The 21,972-nt window shown below is 33.7% G+C and overlaps 2 protein-coding genes across 2 annotated transcripts in view; one reads left to right on the top strand and one right to left on the bottom strand.

Annotated features, from left to right (window-relative positions):
* Nucleotides 1-1,193: 1,193 nt before the first annotated feature.
* Nucleotides 1,194-18,348, top strand: LOC106673873 (ATP-sensitive inward rectifier potassium channel 12-like). Its single transcript, XM_024225525.1, has 5 exons — nt 1,194-1,483; nt 12,870-12,981; nt 13,296-13,616; nt 13,675-13,914; nt 16,645-18,348. Exons 1-5 carry the CDS (start codon nt 1,209-1,211, stop codon nt 16,999-17,001), a joined length of 1,305 nt encoding a protein of 434 aa, XP_024081293.1. The 5' UTR covers nt 1,194-1,208; the 3' UTR covers nt 17,002-18,348.
* A 2,161-nt stretch (nt 18,349-20,509) lies between these two features.
* LOC106673530 overlaps nt 20,510-21,972 on the bottom strand; it is a 44,060-nt gene continuing 42,597 nt past the window's right edge. The window contains exon 8 of the mRNA XM_024225510.1: nt 20,510-21,873. Coding sequence (XP_024081278.1) covers nt 21,586-21,873 — 288 coding nt within the window. The 3' untranslated portion in view covers nt 20,510-21,585. The remainder of the gene's footprint in view (nt 21,874-21,972) is intronic.

Here is a 21,972-nt window from a genome sequence, read left to right as displayed (position 1 = left end):
TCCATCGCACTTCTATCGAGGGGAAATCTCCCAAAACTATTTTTTATCGGAGAAGTTTTCGATTACGGTCATTTTCAACCTTAAAATCCGTGGTATTTTTGCTTAGTTGGGTCAAGATTGTAAGGTAAAACTTATTTTAAGTCTGGCAGACAGAAATTATAGGAAACGGCCGAATTCCGTGTCCATCAGCTCTCAGTAAAGGGGATCTTCAATAGATAATTTTTTTGTCTTGGAGGTTTTGGATTTTCTACTTTATGGTCAAAATATGAAGCTAAAACATAAAAAGTTAGGCAGATCCAAAGTGCATGAGCAGGCAGACAGAAATTATAGGAAACGGCCGAATTTCGTGTCCATCAGCTTTCAGTAAAGGGGATCTTGACAAGATAATTTTTTTGTCTTGGGTGTTTTGGATTTTCAACATTATGGTCAAAATATGAAGCTAAAACTTAAAAAGTTAGGCAGATCCAAAGTGCTTGAGCAGGCGGTAGCGAGTTTCAGAGTCCCCTGTTCCGCTTTTTAGGGGAAATTGGGTTTTTTTATTGTATATAGTATGTCTTATGTGTTGTGTGTCTATATGTTTTGTCTGAGTGCATGTATTTATTAGCGTGAAAGGCGAGGGGTGAGGGTAAAATATAACGTCATCATCACCCCTCGAACGATGAGAGCGTAAGAGTGTGTGTTCGGGGTCGATGGCGGAATATTTATAAAAGTACCCCATTGACCCCAATCTAGTTTAGTTTAAGTGTAGGTCGGTGGAGGGAATATCAAGTACTCCACCGACCAAACGGAATGAGTGTACTGTATGGATGTATTTAAGTGTATGAATGTATATATTTGTATGTAGTGTTTGAACGGGTATAGAATATAAACTTAGTTGGGGGCTGAAATGACCTAGATGTCGGAAGCCCCAGCCAAAAAAAAAAAACAACTGCTATACGTATGCTAACTGTTGTAAGCTGTGTCATTCCAACAGGCTAACTACAACCTAGACGATTCAGATTATTTTATTAATCCCAGGGCTGACATTTTCCCTTTCAAATCAAAAATCCAAATATAGTTATTATTATACTGCGTGGAAAAATATGTAAGGCTAATAAGAAGATATCTAAAGTGGTGCAAAGTTTAATATGCGCGGGGAATGGTTCTAGCCTCGTTTATATGATAAAGAGACATTAGGCAGTTTGCCGGAGGCTTGTTTTTATCAGATAATGGGAGGCGGCACTCGAGGAAGTGTCAATTTCAAGTGTTCTCCCACGGTTTCGTTATCAGCCCACTCATCGGGCGGATTTTCCGAGCTCGATTCCAGTAGCTCGTCGACTCCTACGATGGACGGAAGGGACGTTTATGGCATCATCGAAGACGGCCTGGTCGGCGAGGTGGAAAGCCTCAGCCCCAGCCTCCAGTTGGATTTTCAGTTCGAAAGGCCAAGGCTGGTGAGGAGCTCGTCGAGGACGTCCAAAGGGTCCAGGACGTCGAGCATTAGGTACGTTGCAACTTGGAACTCGGGTTGGTCTAATATCCATTAGACAGGATTTGCTAAGATCCAACAAAAAACGTCAAAAACGTGTCTACAGACCAAAACAGCGAGGATAAACAGACCAGAATGATGGGAAACGATCAAACTACATGCCCACCACCCCCACCTCAATATTTTTGGCGCAATATTGGTGCGCAAGGTCGTAAAACAGGCCGGCTCATTTACACACCTAAACAAGCGACTTAAGCGACTGCCATTTTCCGACGTAAAACGTGTCTCATAAAATTTGAAAATAAATTTTTACTTCTGGCAGAAAAAAAAGAAAATATAGGCAAACAGAAATGATAGGAAACGACCAAATTTCATGTCCATCAGCTCTCAGTGATGGAATATCACATTTTTTTTTTACAGAGATGTTTTGGATAGTCAACATTTTCAGACTTGAAGCCTGTGTTATTTTTGTTAAGTCGAGCCCCTTATCAAAATTTGAAGGTCAAACTTATTTTAAGCCGTGCTGATCGAAACAGCAAGAAAAGACAGACAGAAAAAATCGGAAACGACTAAACTACAAGTCCATCACACTTCTATGAAGGAGAAATCTCACAAAACAATTTTTTGTCAGAGAAGTTTTGGATTATTGCCATTTTTCAGCTTTAGAGTCCGTGATATTTTTGTTTAGTTGGGCCCGATTATGGTCAAGATTGTAAGGTGAAACTTATTTTAAGTCGGAAAGACAGAAATGATTGGAAACGACCAAATTTCAAGTCCATCAGCTCTCAGTGAAGGGGATGTCACAGAATAATTTTTTTTTGACAGAGGTGTTTTGGATTGTCAACATTTTCAGAATTGAGGCCTGTTTATTTTTGTTAAGTCGAGCCCCTTATCATGATTAAAATTTGAAGGTCAAACTTATTTTAAGTCGTGCTGATCGAAACATCAATAAAATACAGACAGAAAATATAGGAAACGATTATGCTAAAGGTCCATCACACTTCTATCGAGGGGAAATCTCACAAAACTATTTTTTGCCAGAGAAATTTTGGATAATGGCCATTTTCAACCTCAAAATCCGTGTTAGTTTTCCTTAGTTGGGTCAAGATTGTAAGGTAAAACTTATTTTAAGTCGTGCTGATCGAAACAGCAAGAAAAGACAGACAGAAAGAATAGGAAACGATTATGCTAAAGTGTGGTGTTTATTAGTGCCCGTTAATCGATAATTATTCCGAATTCGTGAGATGCGGTCTGGTGTGATGTAGGTTTCAGAAAAACATTTTCTTTATCGTGCCAACGTTTCGATCTTTATTGAGATCATCTTCAGGGCCTGGGATTTACAAACATGTTTACATTTAACAAATACATGTAGGATGTGGAAAAAATGAATTTATACAATGCAAAATACATTTTTTTTATATTCAATCAAACTATTTCTACTCACTCAAAGCGTATTCGTTGGATTTTTAAGGGGTGGGGAAGGATGTCGGTATAGAAAAGACATTTTTGTATAAGGTGTCGGCTTCTTTGAGGTAAAAAGAGCTGACGAAGGGAAAAACGTTGGTAATGGTTCGGCCAGATTATCCTTTCAGGATTATATGGAAAGGGATAAATAGGAAGCTAAATTGTTGGAAACTTAGCCTATGTGAAAAAATATTTGATGTGTGGAATGTGAAGTTATATGTATGTTATCTCTATTGAATTTGATTAATGATATCTGCTGTGACTGAGTTTACATGTATCTGTTCTGTAATTTATGCTGTGTTTATCTCTGTTGATATAAACCATTTCTACGAAATTACATTTATGTTTGTTTTGTTCTGTGTGTAATATTTTTGGATTGTTGAAGTCGAAATTGTGTTGGTGTTCAAAATGGTGGGTAGCGAGTGCTGTAGGATTTTGCTTGGGTTTTTTGCAATCATAGATATGTTGCTTTACTCTCTTGTCCAGATATTGGGATGTAAGACGGATGTAAGTTGCCAGACAGTTTAAACAGTTGATCTTGTAGATTACGACAGATTTATTTGTTATTGGTGTGGGATCTTTAACATTGGAAAAAAGTGTTTGAATTGTTTTATAATTTTTGAAAGCTATTTTGAAGTTATCGGACGAGAAAAATTTGTTTAATTTATGTGATAGGCCTTGAATAAATGGCATGAGAATGTATGCTGGTTTGTTGGTATTTGATTTTTTTAAAATATTTATTTGTTACCTATACAGAATTGTATAATATACAAATATGTACACATGAATGATAAATCACACAGCACAACACTAGCACTAATGCCAGCACTGCACCGGTAGAACACATGCTTTGAGGAGCCAGCCATTGCTCAGTGTGTATGACTAGGTATCAAGGAGGTCCCGAGGCCATCGTCGGTTGAGGCGACGTGGTGGGTTGTCAGAGTGGGAATGAGTGGATAGGGCTCGAGCCGTATGGTTAGGATGGTTTGAAAGGTTGGTATGGAAGGTTTGGAATCTGGACTGGATTAGTTCGTTGGCAAAAGGAATGTTGAGGTCTTTGTGGATAGTGAGGTTAGTGACATAATAAAGTGCTTTGACAATTTGTCTAAGGATTTTCGATCAGAAAGACTGGATGCGCTGGATATTGGAAGGCTTGGCAGCGCCCCACAGTTCTACTCCGTATGTCCATATTGGTTTTAGCAAAGTCTTGTATAGTGTTAGTTTTGTCTTAATTGTCAAAGTCGATTTTGGTCTTATAAGTCTTCGTAGTAGACCAAGTCTTGTATTAAGTTGCTGTTTTTTAAGACTTGTGTAGGGATCCCACGTCAGTCCTCTGTCGACATTTGCCATTTGGGAGGATGCCCATTCTGTGGAGGTGGGATAGAAGACGGTGATGGTTAAATCTAAGCCTAAATATACAAGTGAAAAACTTTCTAGGTCGTCTCACGGTAGAAAACCTTGCTGCAGACGGATCGTTGGCTGTATGTTAAAATACCAGAGGCCCTTAGAATTACTTGCCTCTGTGTATTCCTTTTGCCATTTTTTCCTCAGAATCGTTTTGTTATGAAAGGTGATATCCGATACCGAAATCTCTTCAATACAACTTCCCGAAACTGCAACCTCTTTTGCCAGTAAATCGACCTGATTGTTATATTTATTATCACTGTGACCCTTCACCCAGATCAAGTGAATAATGACACGATTACTCTTAGTCAACATACTGTGTTTTATCTCTGTGGTGATGGGATCTTGAGGACAATCCGTACTTTTTACGGCTGATAAGACACTCCGACTATCCGACAAAATTATAACGTAGTTATAACGACAATATTATATGTCCATATTCGTCTTAGTAAAGACTTGTATAGTGTTAGTTTTGTCTTTATTGTCAATGTCGATTTCGGTCTTAAAAGTCTTCATAGTAGTCCAAGTCTTGTATTAAGTTGCTGTTTTTTAAGACTTGTGTGGTGATCCCACGTCAGTCTGCTGTCGACATGTCAGGTATTTGACTTGAGTGGAAATTGGTATCTCTTTGTTGTTGATGTACAATGGAGGGCAAGACTGCTTTTTCAGCGTAAAAGTACACTGAGTGCATTTTTCTACCTTCAGTCTTGTCCTCCATTTTTTACACCAATCTTCGATAAGCTCAAGGTGTTCTTGGATGTTGGAGGTAGCTTGGACAGGATTCGAGTTACAGGATTGCGGTGTTGTCCGCGTAGGTGGTGATAATAGTGTCAGGATGTGTTGGTAGGTCAGTAGTATAAATGATAATTAATTAAAGTTTTTAGTTGAGATAAAAAACGGTGGGATTCGAACCCACGATCTTCGGCTTGATACGCCGCTGCTNGTGTTTTGGATTTTCAACATTATGGTCAAAATATGAAGCTAAAACTTAAAAAGTTAGGCAGATCCAAAGTGCTTGAGCAGGCAGACAGAAATTATAGGAAACGACCGAATTTCGGGTCCATCAGTCCTCAGACAAGGGGGATTTTCACAAAATACGTTTTTAATAGAAATGATAAATGATGGAGTGAGTGAGGTGTTCAATCTTTTTTAAAAAGATAGTTCCTACTCACAGTAAGTTTTTTGCAACAATCCGGATTTCGAGCCTTTTAGCTCATCATCAGGTTGTAGAAGTCCTTCAACCTGATGATGAGCTAAAAGGCTCGAAATCCGGATCGTTGCAAAAAACTTGCTGTGAGTAGGAACTATCTTTAAAAAAAAAAAAAAAAGTTTTTGTCAGAAGAATTTTAGATTCTCTACGTTTTCAGACGTACGGCCGTATTTATTTATTTTATTATTTTTTATTTTGCTCCTTTTTGGTTAGATAGTTTTCCGCCTTGTCCAGGGCAAAAGATGGCCCTATTTTTGTATTCCTTTTATTTCAGATCCCATTATTGTCAAAATTCGAAGGTAAAATTTAATTTAAGTCGAAATAGCATCGGTTCGTAGACAGAAAGGTTAGGAAATGGCCAAACTACGGTTTTACTCTTAAGTTTCTGTGACATGTTGAAATACTTGGTGACTTTTATTCACAACAATTTAAAAAAAAAAATTGACTATGTAAAAATATAATAATCGAGTCAGTTGTGGGGGTCTTGGATATGTCGAGGGTTTTGGGTAATTATTATCCACAGGAAAAAAATTGGGCAATTATGTTAAACAAAATTTTGTTTTGCCAACGATTTTACATTTCTTTGCTTCCGAGACGAGTATAATGATAGCACCTCCATCTCCGACTCATCATCATCAAGAGTCTTTGGTTATCCTCAGCCTCGCAACATTTTTTTTTGTAGGAAAGAGGCTTTTATGTATATATTAAAAAATATATAAATGTAAAATGTTATGAAAATCTTCCTGGACTTGGCCATTTTTCAAGTTATACATCAGTCGAGGTTTAAGAACTTACATCAAAGGTACTTTGAATCCAGGGTCCATTATTAAAAAAAAGAAGCTTTTATTGGTACAATAAAACATTTCATTCATCTTTAATTATTATTCGGCTTAATATAATCTTGCATTTTATCGTTGAAAAGATATTTTCATTCTGAAGCCTTTGTGACAGGTTGAAGTACGGAAAATTTCCTCAACACAGTTCCAAATAAGGACGTGAAACAAAATCTTAAATGCTAAAGTAACAGGTTAATTTTTTAAAATAATTTCTATCAGTTTGAATCTAACTTAGGTTTTAAGCCCTTGGCTTAAACTATAGGTTCATCGGCCTAACAAACGTGAAGAAAATTTCTTTTCATTTTTTTTATACTCTGCTATAAATTATGTTTAATCGCCACTACATTTTGCAAACTTAATTTTGGTCGTTGTTTGAAAATAGCGTTTATGATAAATTATTTGAAACAAGTTAATTGTTCAATTCAGTTTTCCCCGACCTGGTCTTTCGACAGCTAGGTCATCTCAACCCCAATTGCTTCGCATAAAATCTAGCGTACAGCCAACCTGTATTATACAATCGCGCAAATAAATACATTCACACCCGTATACATTGCACTCATTCTGATTAGCCGGTGGAGTTATTTGATATCCGTCCATCAACATATACACAATATTAATAATCACATTCAGAAGGGCGATGGTACCTTTATATTTCACCAACACCCTTGACCACTCACACTAATAAATAACGCGCTCAAACAAAATACATAAACCATATCTTTCAATTAATTAATTATGTAAGGCATAATTGAGTATTTAAAATTTGGACAATATCTCCCAGAGATTTTTTTCTCGTTCATTCCTATGAAATCCGGTGCCCGCATACTCACATTATAAAAAATATTATTTACCCATTTACGTTTAGTAGTCTAATTAACCAAATCACTTATTTTAATTAATTATTCTTTTTATGTAATGTCTTGGTTGAGATAAAAATTTAGCGTCACGAGCGGGATTCGTACCCACGACCTTGGGCTGAATACGCCGCTGCTCTAACCACTTGACCTATCGTGACAGCAGTGAGAGTGTGGGTAAGAGCAGCGGCGTATAGCCGAAGGTCGAGGGTTCGAATCCCACTTGTGACACTAGCGTTTTTATTTCAACTAATACCTTCCATAAAGATTAATTAATTGAAAGAAGTTATTTGGTCAATCGGACCACGAAATATAATGGAAAAACATATCTATAAACAATAAAAAAAACACGTCGTCCAAAAAGAGGATGAAGGGGCGCAGAAACTCGCAATTGTATCAGTGAACTATTCTTAAATTCGTTGGCATACACGCTCTCTGTGAGGAGCCAAGGCATGAAAACCTCTTATTATGTAGGACCCATCGAGCAAACTTTCTCTCCATTTGGTTTTTATTAAATCAAATTAAACCGCTGAATCTGAACTTTAAAGTCATCCTGTTTGGAAAAGTAAAAATAAAATAAACAGGTCTGATTTTTATTAATCAGTTATAAAACAATAAAAAATTAAATATTTATTGTTTTTGTTGTTGAATAGATAAATTATCGGCTTGGTCATTGGAGTTTGTATAATTTCCTATCGTTTCAATTTAAAGTTAAACGGCCGTATCCTGTGATCAATGTTCCGACGTGCCTTTTTGCTTCATTTATCTGCGCGAACACCTGAGAGTTTAAAAAAACAACAAATCCTTTTGTTTTTAATTTTCCTTCCACCACCGAGGACAGGTACTGCATTATGAATCTTTTGACATCTTATTACCATAGATGAGAGCGCAGTTCAAATTCGGCTTTTAACATTGGCTATCATCTTAAAAGGGAATAAATACGAGAAAAACGTTCATTACTGCCGCAAAATGAACAAAAATAGACAAAAATATCGTTTAATACAATGTTGCTTTCTATATTTTTTTACAATATTTTTCTGAGCTGTTGTCAGTCGATATGCTTCAGTATATGTGGTTTTTTTTATTTTTTAACGATTTAATCGCTCAGAGTTCTTATCGTATACGAGGTTGTCCAAGATAATGAACCGGCTTTTCAGACAAAATAGTTGGGGGAATTCTCATACAGACGCACATAAAGCCTGTTATTTCAAACACAATCCTTATTTGTACATTATATTTTTTTACAATACCTTTTAATTATTAAAACAGGTCAATCGCTATCTATCAATTTTACACTATTTCTTTATAATAAAAAAGTAAGGAGAAAAAATACAATACAATGCTTATAACTAACTCAACATTAATAAAGAACAAAAGGGGAATTGGGAATTTTTTTTATTGTATACAGGGTGTTCGGCTACTCGTGTTTCAAATTTTGTCAGTAGATTCTACATTCAAAATTGAACCAAAAAGTCCTAATTAACTATCGTTCGAATCTCAGCAGTTTCAGAGTTATTCATTTTTTTATAATTTTTTAAGATTTCACGACCTTGCTTCGAATAAACAATGATAACTCTAAAACGCAAAGGTTTCAGGACAAATCCGTTGATACCATTGAAAACTAAGTTAAATTTCCAATGAGATGTGTTCAATACTAAACTTGTAAACATTCGTGAAATAAGTGTTTTAGTAGCGAGAACATTGAAATTTTTTTTTCAAAGTTGAAAAACTTACTATGGTGATTCTAAACTACTATTTACAAACCTAGAGACCAGTAAATTTCAGAAAACGTACTCCATTTAATATCCTTTTGAGTGGTGCAATTGCTTTTTTAATTATTTTTTGAAAGATGAAGAAATTGATGAAGGAAAGGAAAAAACCGTGGTTGAAGGATTGGTAAGATTTTTTCCTTTCCTTCATCAATTTCTTCATCTTGGAAAAGTAATTAAAACAGCTATTGCACCACTAAAAATGGTACTCCATTTAATATCCTTTTTAATGGTGCAATTGCTTTTTTAATTATTTTTTCCAAGATGAAAAAATTGATGAAGGAAAGGAAAAATCTTACCAATCCTTCAACCACGGTTTTTTTCCTTTCCTTAATAAATTTCCTCATCTTGGAAAAAAGTAATTAAAAAAGCAATTGCACCACTAAAAATAGTACTCCATTTAATATCCTTTTTAATGGTGCAATTGCTATTTTAATTATTTTTTGAAAGATGAAGAAATTGATGAAGGAAAGGAAAAAATCATACCAATCCTTCAACCACGGTATTTTTTCCTTTCCTTCATCAATTTCTTCATCTTGGAAAAAAGTAATTAAAAAAGCAATAGCACCACTGAAAATGGTATTGAATGGAGTACGTTTGCTGAAATTTACTGGTCTCTAGGTTTGGAAATAGTAGTTTAGAATCACCACAGTAAGTTTTTCAACTTTGAAAAAAAAAAATTATTTTACAAAGTTCTGGCTACTAAAACGCATATTTCACCAACGTTTACAAGTTTAATATTGATCGCATTTTATTGGAAATTTGAGGAAGTTTTCAATGGTATCAACGGATTTGTTCAAAACCTTTTAGTTTTGGAGTTATCATTGTTTATTGGAAGCAAGGTCATCATGAAACACAAAATGAAAAACACAATCATGAAAAATGGAATAACTCCGAAACTGTTGACATTCAGACCATAGACTATTAGGATTTTTTGGTTCTATTTTAAATGTCGAATCTACTAGCAAAGTAAGACGAACACACTGTATAGCCGTCAAAATATGTGTTTTGTACGAGTGAGTGTATTTATTAGAGTGAAAGGGGGAGGGGATAGGCTGATGGTGGAATAGCATCCCCATTGCCCCTTGAGCTGTCTACGTGACTTGTGTCGATGGGGTAATATTTATAAAAGAACCCCATTGACCCCAATTAAATTAGGTTGTTATTGTATGCAGGTCGATGGAGGAATATTGAGTATAATTGAGCAATTTCTATAGGTGTGAATGTATTTATTCGTGTGAATGCATATTGAATGTGTGTTACAATATTTTGCATGTGCTCAGGGCTGAAATGAGAAAAAAACTATCACACATCAATGAAAAAGACAATAACATCCGTATAAATAAAACAACATAATTAAACACCCTGTCGTAATTATAACGACTAGGAATTATACAAATAATATAAAAAAGCATTATAACTACGTACATAGTACATTTTTTAGCTTTTTTAACTAAATGAAATTATTATGCTTTAAGTAACTGACGTTTTTATGAGGAAACAGAAGTATTAAATATATCAACAGTATTGCATATGTTATTACATTCTATCATCAGTGGAAAATTTGTTCCTTTATATTCAATAAAAAAATATTTTCTGATTTATGAGGCGGCAAGGCATATAAAGTTGGAGTTTATCAAGGACTTCTGGGGAATCTATACAATTATTAATTAATTTGAAAAGAAATATAATCTCAAAATATGTTTTTCAGTAGTTATGATTAGAAATATTGAAGTAAGATTCAATGGGAGCATGTCAAGATTTATCATTGTGACAGTTTAATTTGAAAATAATTTATGAAGGAATTTATCTTGAACAGTTTGGAGAAGAATCCATTATGTTTTAGTGGTCTAATTGGCCAAATTACTTCTTTCGATTAATTATTATTTTTATGTACGGTCTCGATTGAGATGAAAAAGTTAGCGTCACATGTGGGATTCGAACCCACGATCTTCGGCTCGGGGAGCTGTTAGTGAAGTCATACTTCTTTTTCTTATTAAATCCATTATGTTTTAGTAGTGTAATTGACCAAATTACATCTTTCAATTAATTATTCAACCGAGATCTTACATAAAAAGAATAATTAATGTAAATAATTTTAAAGGTAGGTTTCGTCAATTTTCCATAGCAAGGCCTAATATAATTCCTCATTTCATTAGCAGGATTTTTACAAGCATAATTGGATAGATTTCAAAATGTAAAAAAAAGGGTGCTAACATATTCTAATCAGTCACCTAACACACTGACCTTAAAACTACTTATTAAAATTGTAATGTTAATGAAATCAGACAACGATCGAGCTTCAGAGAGTCAACCACCCAGGAGAAAAATGACAGAATCCATCCGAATGTCAACTTTTATGATGCAATTTTAAATCATTATAATTTCAGTCATGCAGAATCTGTTCCTTGGCGCGCCTTATTCAAATCAAGTCTCAGAGAGCGACTATTGTCTGTTGATAATATTTAAATGCCTGTTTACTTCCTTGTATCAATAATTACATAACAATAATATCGAATGTTATCTTTAATAAGTCTTGTTATCAAGAAGTAAACAGCTCGGAAACGACAGTGTTTTCAATTTTGTCGTTATTTTATGAAGTTTTTTTCTTTTTTAAGACTGGCTCTATTGTGTCCCTTCTAATATCAGGGCGAACTACGAAGCCGTTTATGCTTAACTGCTCTTTTGAATATTCAAACCAAGCCTAAATGGGCAGGCAGTAAAAACGTTTGGAAGGGTCAATAAAAGCAATGCTTGGAAACTGGCTTAAAAAAAAAAAACATACCTAAAAGTACGGACTCCATTATTTCATAAATAAATAGATGTTTACAAGCTTTATTTACATGTTATTTAATTTGAAATAATTTTTGAAAGGAACATTTTGGTGGTTTGATGTGTTCAGTTTTGAAAACAGTGTCTTAATTTTATTATTTTTAGAAAAAGTTAATTTTTTTTTCTTCCAAATAAGATGTTAATCTCTATTTACTTAGTTCAAATAGGTCAAATAAATAATTAAGTAAAAAACCCGGTGAAGGCAAAGTGTCGCATATAGAAAAATATATAAATATTTATGTACAAGCAAAAATAAATCCATTTCTGTCAGACAATCTTCATGGTATCCTGAACCATCAAAGGGGTTGTTGAGCAGATATGAAAAAAAATTTTCTGTTTATAGAATAGTTCAAATGAGATGATTAACAAAAAATGGGTCAATTATCAATTTTGCTTGTGGATGCAATAAAAATCATGATTTTCTTACAAAGGATTAAAAAAAAAAAAAAATCTCCACACAATAAGTGTCAACAGTGCAATAAATTCAATACCTGCACTACAATACTGTTTGTGTCCCCTCATTTAAAATGACAATTTTAATATTGTTCAGATATACATTTATACAGAGTGGAAGTATCACACATACATTAAATTTGACAGGATATTTCTGAACCTGCGCGTAAATAAAACATCTTTCCAAGAAGGAAAGAGAATTTCTAACATCTCAAAGAAAACCAAATTTAATAAATTGCAGGCGTTTGGAGCAACAATGAACTTTAACGTTATTTGTTTACTTTAAACAGATTTCTGACTATTGATTTATAAAAACTCAAATTTGCACGTGCAAATATGTACACACGTGTACTGAGTTGAGCCTATGATTTTTCACAGTACAATGACGATTCTAGCTCTTTTAATTTACAAATTACAGGGCAAGCCATTCATCATCACAAACCTAGAGCGAATGTGCATACGTGTGCAGATTTGGGCTTAAATAAATCAGTAATCAGGAATGTTTATTTTTGTGAAATATATTTTAATCGAAACGTCCGATTATTCAATAAATAAAACCCGATTCAATTTTTTTTTCAGATCTCGGAGCAGAAGTTCAACACGAAAGTTTAAAAGAAGAGCAGTTCTTAAAAATGGTGATTGTAACGTAACAAAGATTCACATTTCTAAAAGAAGAAGAAAATATCTCCAGGTAATTTTTTACTTTCATTTTGAGATATTAAATTTTTGTTTTTATCGTTTTTCTTTCTGTTAAACGTTGTGGTGAAGTCTGCAAGCTGTATCATCTCTGATCGTCCTGTCACAAATTTTATCTGGTCATTTTAGAACAGTTTTGTACATTAGAACGAATGGAGATGATAAAAGCCTACACCTAACAGTCAAAACCAGTGAGAATAAGTGGACAAGGATGATAAAGAGTGATCAAGCAACAAATTCTTCAATTACAATGATTTTCTTGAATTGAATTCTTCTTTAAAAGGTTAATATTTTTTGTGGAAATTACAGGATATATTTACAACGTTAGTGGATGTAAAATGGAGATGGACTCTTTTAGTTTTTGCGTTGAGCTTCACTCTATCTTGGCTTGTTTTTGCATTGATTTGGTGGTTGATAGCCTATACTCATGGCGATTTGGACCCGGAAAACTTGAAAGAAGACTCTAATTGGTCACCATGTGTCGTCAACATCAATAGTTTTGCGTCCTGCTTCTTGTTCAGTATTGAAACTCAGCATACAATTGGCTACGGTTCTCGATCGACAACCGAACAGTGTCCAGAAGCGATTTTTGTCATGTGCCTTCAGAGCATTACCGGTGTATTTATACAGGTATACAACGGTTCAGTACAAATCAGGATTTTTTTTTTATAACAAAGTTTCATTTTAGGCTTTCATGGTTGGAATTGTGTTTGCAAAAATGGCCCGACCCAAGCAGAGGACGCAGACGCTCATGTTCAGCAGGAATGCCGTGGTGTGCATGAGAGATGGTATTCTCTGTATTATGTTCAGGGTTGGAGACATGAGAGAAAAATCACATCTGATCGCTTCTTCAATCAGAGCTCAGTTAATCAAACCGTACACAACAAAGGAAGGAGAGGTTTTATCACCGTTTTTGTTCGATCTGAAGGTGAATATGGTTATATCTTAGTTACTACTACTAATTACTAATTTGGTTTATTATAAAGAGTAAAAATAATTATTTTAGTTTTGATGTGTTAAAGTTTATCCTGATTTAGACTCGTGAACATGGGCCATTATTAAAAAATGTCATACGAATGTTTTCATACAAAGATTTTGTTTATAACTAAGAGGTTATAAACAGGATGCAGACAAGAAATATATGCCTTGCTTATTTCTCTAAATTCCACAGTTTCAAAGATTCTAAACTTTTTAAAAATATATCCGGCCCGGAGGACCAAATGTTACTTCACTTGATTTCGGAAGTAAATAATAAAAAATATAGAGCAAAAATAATAAATATAAAATATAAAACAATAACTGGGAAGAATCATACTTTCTAGGAGTGACAATATTAAAAAAAATTACCTTGTTTGCAATCATTCGATTTGTCACCAATTCTCCACTCATTTCTAACCAGGGGAGGCATTGATTCTTATAACCAGAGGATTTCTGTATGTTTTATTGTTTAGGTTTCCCTTTAGAAGAATCATTAATATTTTGTCATTAGCAATGTACAACTTGACTTTCTTAGTCCATGTTACCACTATTTCGACTGCTTTATCTCCTTTCCTCTCAATTATATAAGAGACATCTTTTTTTAATGTTTGCAATAGGCAATCTACCAAGCCTTTTAACCTTGGATAAGCAAGGTTATTTAGCGATTCTTAGAGAGAGCGTCTAAATTCCTGTGATACGAAAGATCTAAATCTCCCAGTCAACGAATTGCAAATTAGTGAATTTTAATCATCTAGACAAATTGGTTGGAGTTTGACATATTTTGACACAAACGAAAAATAGACTGGTTTGTAATTTTGGTTGCAGGTAATGATCTGTAAAAGTTAACTAACCAATGAACCTGTGTAACTCTTCAATGGTGTTTTTTTTTCTATCTCAACTCTTTCTGGCAAAAGATAATCACCAGATCAATTGACTCAATAACCTAAGAATGAATTTCTGATACTCCAAAGGTACATTTTGATATATTGATGTTAAGGAAGGAAGCACACACACTCTGCAACATACCGCCCACCATTTTTACCCCAAAAAATTATAACAAAAAAAAAATTACAATTAATTAAGGTTTTTAGTTGAGATAAAAACGTCAATGGTACAAGCGGGATTCGAACCCACGATCTTCGGCTTGATGCGCCGTTGCTCTACCACTTGAGCTATCGTGACCCCGATCCACTCGGACACCAACTTCCCACCTTTTGAATTTTGCGTATCAAACCGAAGATCATGAGTTTGAATCCCGCTCGTGCCATTGACTTTTTTATCTCAACTAAAAACCTTAATTAATTGTAATTAGTAATTAATTGTAATTAATTGTAATTAATTGGTCAAGTGGACCACGAAATTAGTGAATTTAATGATTAAAAATTAAGTATACTTCACTAAAGCTCTCCGTGGCCATTTCATTTGTCGCCGAGAATCAAATAGATTACACAACATTTGAAAAATGGCAAAAAGGAGGGAAAATTCATGGGGTGGGGTTGAGATGGGAAGTTGGTGTCTGAGTGGATCGAAGTCACGATAGCTCAAGTGGTAGAGCAGCGGCGTATCAAGCCGAAGATCGTGGGTTCGAATCCCGCTCATACCATTGACTTTTTTATCTCAACTAAAAACCTTAATTAATTGTAATATATTAATTGGTCAAGCGGACCATGAAATTAGGGAATTAAAAAAATACAAGAACTATTTACACATGTATCTTAAATAATAAATTAGAAGGGGGAAATGCTAATAAAGACTGAACATGCTTTTAAAGCTCCTACCTTTCCTGGATGGTTGCCATCCTTGTGAAACCAACAGGGCCTTGATAAACTTTTACTATTTGCTCTTGATATGTTGAATCACAATGTAGTGAGAATTTAAGGTAGACAAGTTGGTGGATTTATGAAGAATCATTGGGTGTTTCATATGAGCCAGTTTAGGTGGATGACTTATTCACTTTTGGAATTCTGTTTGAATTGATTCTCTTGAAGTGAGAAAGAAACCGGTGATTTAGGAATTTTACCTTTTTTCCCAGTATAAGAAATTGTTGTGTTAGTTAAATATAATAAGCAATAACTGAAGTTTAGATGATGTAAAGGGAGACAAAATAAAAGGTTAGTTTTTAACCTTAAACTTTAAAACAGTTACAAACGGAAGTACTTAAGCCATGATGAATTATTAATGAGTTAAAGTAACTTTTAAACATTTTTAATTAAAATTCCATGCGTTATGCTGCGATTCAAACCAAGTACTGCTAGTGTGGCAAATAAGATTCAGACACTCTAACCACTTGGCCACTGTGGTTCCTAATGTTCAGTACTCAAATTACGGAGTCAGTTCTACAGATTTCATCATTAAAATAAACGAATTAAAGATGATAAGTGATAAAAATATTTTATTAAGGAGGAATCAAGTGGATTAAGGCAAAGATCACTTTTTTTTATACCACCCAATTCAGGAGTATGTTAGGTACAGAATAAGAAAAGGATTATAAAGCCTAAAATCTGTTTGTACACAAAAGCAATTGGTAATAAAACAGGGGATGCTACATGAATAAATACATTTCTGTTAACTGGGGGAAAAAATTCATTGCTTAAGGATCAGCCTTAAGCAGAAGCAGTACCACTAGTTATTTGGCAATTGTTTCTAAAAAAAAATTTAATCTATGTTAAACAATTTGTAGGTGAAAGCTGACAATTATGAGTCTGACATCTTTCTGATCTGGCCCATGACAATCGTTCATGAGATCGACAGCTCCAGCCCATTGTACGATATCAGCGCCGCAGACATGATAAACGAACGGTTCGAGATCATTGTAATACTCGAAGGGACGACTGAAAGCACTGGACAGACCACGCAAGCCAGGACGTCTTACGTCGCCTCCGAGATCCTCTGGGGCCATCGTTTCCAGCCTCCTGTCTCCTTCAACAGGCAGAAAGGAACTTACCAGGTCAACTTCTCACTATTCCACAACACTTACGCAGTCGACACGCCTCTTTGCAGCGCTCGCGATCTCGATATCTTCCTCGAACCTTCTTGATGCATCGGTCTGGTAATCTTGTAAATCATCATTACATATGTCCATTATTTGAGATGGTCTAATTTTTACAATAAGTAGTAAGCTTTATAGTAGTTTTATCGTCGCCTTTAACTTTTTAGTTTTTTTTTTTTAAATATCCTGTCCTCCTGAAATGCCTTAATTTGATAATAGGCACACAAATCAATCATTTTAATTCAATTTTGAAGGCAGGTGACAAAATTCAACTTAAATATTTAAACAAACAGAATATAAAGCTGAAAAATGTAGGCAATAATTGATAAATTGCCAAAGAAAAATATAATTTGTTGGTAATATCTTATATATTTTTCACAAATTAAAACAAAAAAAATTATAAAGAAAAAATCAAATAAACTTAAATAACTCAAATAAACTTAAATCCTTAACAATTTTAATGAAGATTTGTGAAATGGGAAAATGCATAAATTATAATTTATTTAAATACAGCATGGCAAGTTGTTTAAACTGTTAAGGATATATTCTCATTTTTGATGTTATATCGCCATTGATGCCCAGAAATTCTCTAAATTTTTTTATTTTGATATAACCAGCTCTAAATATTGTACTAATTGGATTTTAAAGTATAACGATAGCAATTTTTACACAGGCCTTGAGTACATCTCAATAATGGACAAGTGACTCGTGTGATGCCACACATTGTTTTACATCACAACAATAAAGAACAAATTTTTTAAATAAAATTAAATAAAAGGTCCAAGGAAAGAAATGAACCTTCAGGGTTTCTCCGTTCATTGGAATAATTGTGATAATACATAATAAATTAATTTACGTTTTCTCACTACTTGTAAGTTTACATTGTACAGAAAAATGTGTTGGTTTTTATAGTCAGTAATATTGAAAAAAAAAAAATCAAATAAAAAAGTGTATTTTAATATTTTGATAAAAAAAGTGTAATAAAGACATTCGTCTTTTTTTTTTTTTTTAATTGTAATTTTATGAGCATGAAAAAATTGTAATATCTTTGTAAATGGTTTGTATGAGATGTTTATTATGATAACCAACTCTTTTTTCCTTTTCTTTCTTTTTAAATAAAAAGAGGGCGATAATCATGTTCCTCAATTAAACATGTGGAAAAAGTCATATGTAATTAATATGTGATTGTTTTTATGATTATAATAAAAACATGATTTAAAACAAAATGTATAGACTGAAAAAAAAATAAAATAAACAAGTCTTTTTTACATATAACCTTTTATTATCATGTATAAACTGCATTTGATACCTGTTTACATCGCTTCCTTATGTAATAAAAGTGCGACAAACTAACACACAATTTATTATGTCCATTAAAATGTTTGTATTAATGTATTTAGAATTTTATTTGTCACTTTTATTTACAATTTTTAAACCCGATTCACTTATTTTAAAAAAATTGTTTTTTAAAGGTAATTTTAATTAATTTATCCACACATTCATTTCTAACATGTATAAAATAATCATGAAGTCTTGGGTAATTTCATGATTTAATTCTTTAACAATGGCAATTAAAGCTTTAAAAATGTACTATTTGATAAAATATTTTTTTTTTAGGAAACTTTTATTTGAAATTATATTCATCCTACATTACTTGCAGATACACAAAATTAGAAGGAATGTGAAATACAAATTTTATCTCAACAAAAAAAATCATAATTTTTAGATATCTAGCGAGTAAAAAATATTGCAATTAAACCGAATACCCTGTTTACGACAATAAATTTATTTGACTACAAGTATAACTAATATACTTAAAATGACAATATAAAAAATCAAAACGGTCCAAATTAATGAAAAATGAAGGCCAATTAACTATTTGTTTTTGTGGCTTATTTGATAAATCACATAATCAACAAGGACAAAAAATTACAAAGTGAATATTTTTTTTTTCTTTTGAGGACTTATCATTTGTAATTATTTAAATTGTTGCACTATACAATTATAAATTTTTTATTGATCACTATTAATTAATTGTAACGACACCGTTTTGATGATTCCATTCTGCATGATTCCTCTTCAGGTGTATATGTGCAATAATTTAAATACTTCTTGTACATGAATGAAAGTTTTTTTTTTACGACTTCTAGTTTAAAATATAGATTTCAAAAAGTTAAATACTTTAGTTTATTTTATTGTCAGCAGCAAGTGCTGGCTTGAGTATCTGTTTGAATAAAACAAGTATATGAAAATATCGAGTATTCAAGGGAGTACAGTGAAAAAAAAATTCTAGTGTTTTGGGCTTCATCGAATAATGAAAAAGTACAAAATTTGGCACAATTCTTGTCAAAATGAATGTATAATTAAAAATTTAAAAAAATAATAGCATAAGAATAAATGAAACATACTAAATTAAATAAAAAAGGGAAAATTAATAGAAAATTAACCATCCTTGATATTCAATTGTAGGGTAATAAAAAAAAAACTGGAATTAAAGGTGGAAGAATGACTGGAATTCCAGAGGTTGTAAGAACGGATAAGGAAGGAGCGATTAAAAGTGATTTGTGAAAGGGGTAGAGATCAGAAACAGGAACGAGGTGGCAAGGAAATGTTAACAGTTTATAAATGTAGGAAGGGGCATGGGCAGAAATTGTTTGTTAGAAGGAGCTAAGGAAGTTTAGCCTGCGATAGGAAGAGTACAGCCATTAGACGAGTCTCTTTGTGGAGCTTCGTGTGAACCGATGAAAGCAGTTTTTATTCTCTTCAGTCTTTTAACAAGCTATCTGGTGAGTCCTCTTAGGACAAACAGCCATAATTGAAATGGGGCAGCACAAGGGAGAGTTGGTTTCCATGATGGAATTGCCGAAGGGTGGAGAAGGAACAATGGGATATTTGGGAAATTTGGGGTTTCCAAGGAAAGGTTTGATCAACGAAGATCTCTAGGTTTTTGACAGATGTTTGATAATTAGTTGGTTGTTAATGCAGAGCGGAGGAATAGGAGCTAAAGTTTGAGGAATTGAATGGGATACTATAGCCTGAGACATTGATATTGATAGAGTCCATTTTTGATGGTCCAGGAGGCTCTTGGATTAGTGTGATAGAGATTTGAAGGTTAGGAGGTGAAAAAAAGAGATAGATTTGGAAGTCATCATCCCACCAATACCAAGAAGAAATCTCACATTTTTCAAGTATAAATCAGCAATGGAGTAAATATTGGAAATAATTATTTCTGAAAGAAAATTAAAAAGTAAAGTTTCCTATCAAACAATTAATTAAGGTTTTTAGTTGAGATAAAAAAGTCAATGGCACGAGCGGGATTCGAACCCACGATCTTCGGCTTGATACGCCGTTGCTCTACCACTTGAGCTATCGTGACCTCGATCCACTCGGAGACCAACTTCCCATTTCAACCGCACCTTCTGAATTTGAAGTTGAGATGGGAAGTTGGTCTCCGAGTGGATCGAGCTCACGATAACTTAAGTGGTAGAGCAGCGGTGTATCAAGCCGAAGATCGTGGGTTCGAATCCCGCTCGTGTCATTGACTTTTTTATCTCAACTAAAAACCTTAATTAATTGTAATATATTAATTGGTCAAGCGGACCACGAAATTAGTGAATTTCCTATCAAATGTTCACACCATTTGACCATCAGAAATGTTCTACACTAGCATAACCTTTACATAAACATTATTTAAATACGCATCACTATCTTTATTAATCTACTAAACACGTCTTTCATTATTTTTTTATATGTTTATTAAATCAAATACTGTTTTATTATATCAATTTGAAATGCATATATCACATTGATCTGATGTAAAATATATATTTATGGCAAGAATAACCTATATGTCTTTATTGTTTAATACTACTAACGTGAGCAGGCAGTTTTAACAAATAGTCCTATCAAAAAATTATTTATAATAAAATTTCTGTCTATCAACCTAATTTGATTTTGATCTAAAGCAGTTCCTAGTTCACTATTCAGGTAACAACATTCCTATTCTATTATACTTAGTGTAATTTCTCCTTATTACTTTTTTGTAAACTGTTCCAACCTAGTATGATTTTCAGCTTTCTAAGAAATCATTTCAACTTACAAATGGAATATTTAACTTTTTTCTTTACCATTATAAATTTAAATTGTCCAATATTATCAATAAAATGAGGTATTATCAATCGTCACACCGACAGTACACAATTTGTTGAAGAAATTGCCAATCAGTTCAAAAGACAAGAATAAAAAAAGAAAAAAAAACTATGCTGGTTTGTCAACGTAAGTTTTGTAACAAACTTGGAATAAAATTGTTACCTGGACTTTGGGTTGATAGTTAACCAAGACAGAAATTGTTTTAGATTCATTTTATCGTAAATGAAATCACAAAATTGTTTATTTTTGTGAAATCAAATCCTTGCCAATGGTCACAAAACAAGATTAAATAATTAGGGAAACGTATGTGGTCCCATGTGTCAAAAAATCTCAATGCTTGTTTAAGTGAATCAAAGACAAAATGTTTAACGTGAAGAATTGACTGGAACAGATTGAGCAAAATCACTATTGGTCCAACTGATCTGCCAGCCTGTATAATATGCAGCAGTTGACTGTGTAGTGTCGATGTGGCGGAGGCATGTGCTAGACAGGCGTCGTCCTTCGCAACGAGTCGAAATCACTTCTGGACCTTTGCTCCGATGGGATCCTGAGCGGCGGGACTTCATCCAAATCGAACGTGACGAATTCGGGGTGCGGGGAAAAATCGCCGATATCTTCGCAAGAATTTATATCGGCGGTTGTCGATACGGTGTGATTTGTCAAATCTCGAGGCAGGTCCCAAGGTCTAGGAGGCATCTCGGCGTCAAGCTCGGAAGGATGGTATGCATCATCTGGGTATGCGTAATATGTCGATGAAACATTGCTCACCTTCTGGAAAAGGAAAGAGAAGATTTACACATTGACAATTTATATAATTATGGAAAAGCACAACCCGACTAAAGGATTAACTATGAAGCAATAAAATAAAAC

The sequence above is a fragment of the Cimex lectularius genome, unplaced genomic scaffold (assembly GCF_000648675.2).
Source record: "Cimex lectularius strain Harlan isolate CLEC.00 unplaced genomic scaffold, Clec_2.1 scaffold6, whole genome shotgun sequence".
NCBI lineage: Eukaryota > Metazoa > Arthropoda > Insecta > Hemiptera > Cimicidae > Cimex > Cimex lectularius.
This window is presented reverse-complemented; position numbering and strand designations above follow the sequence as displayed.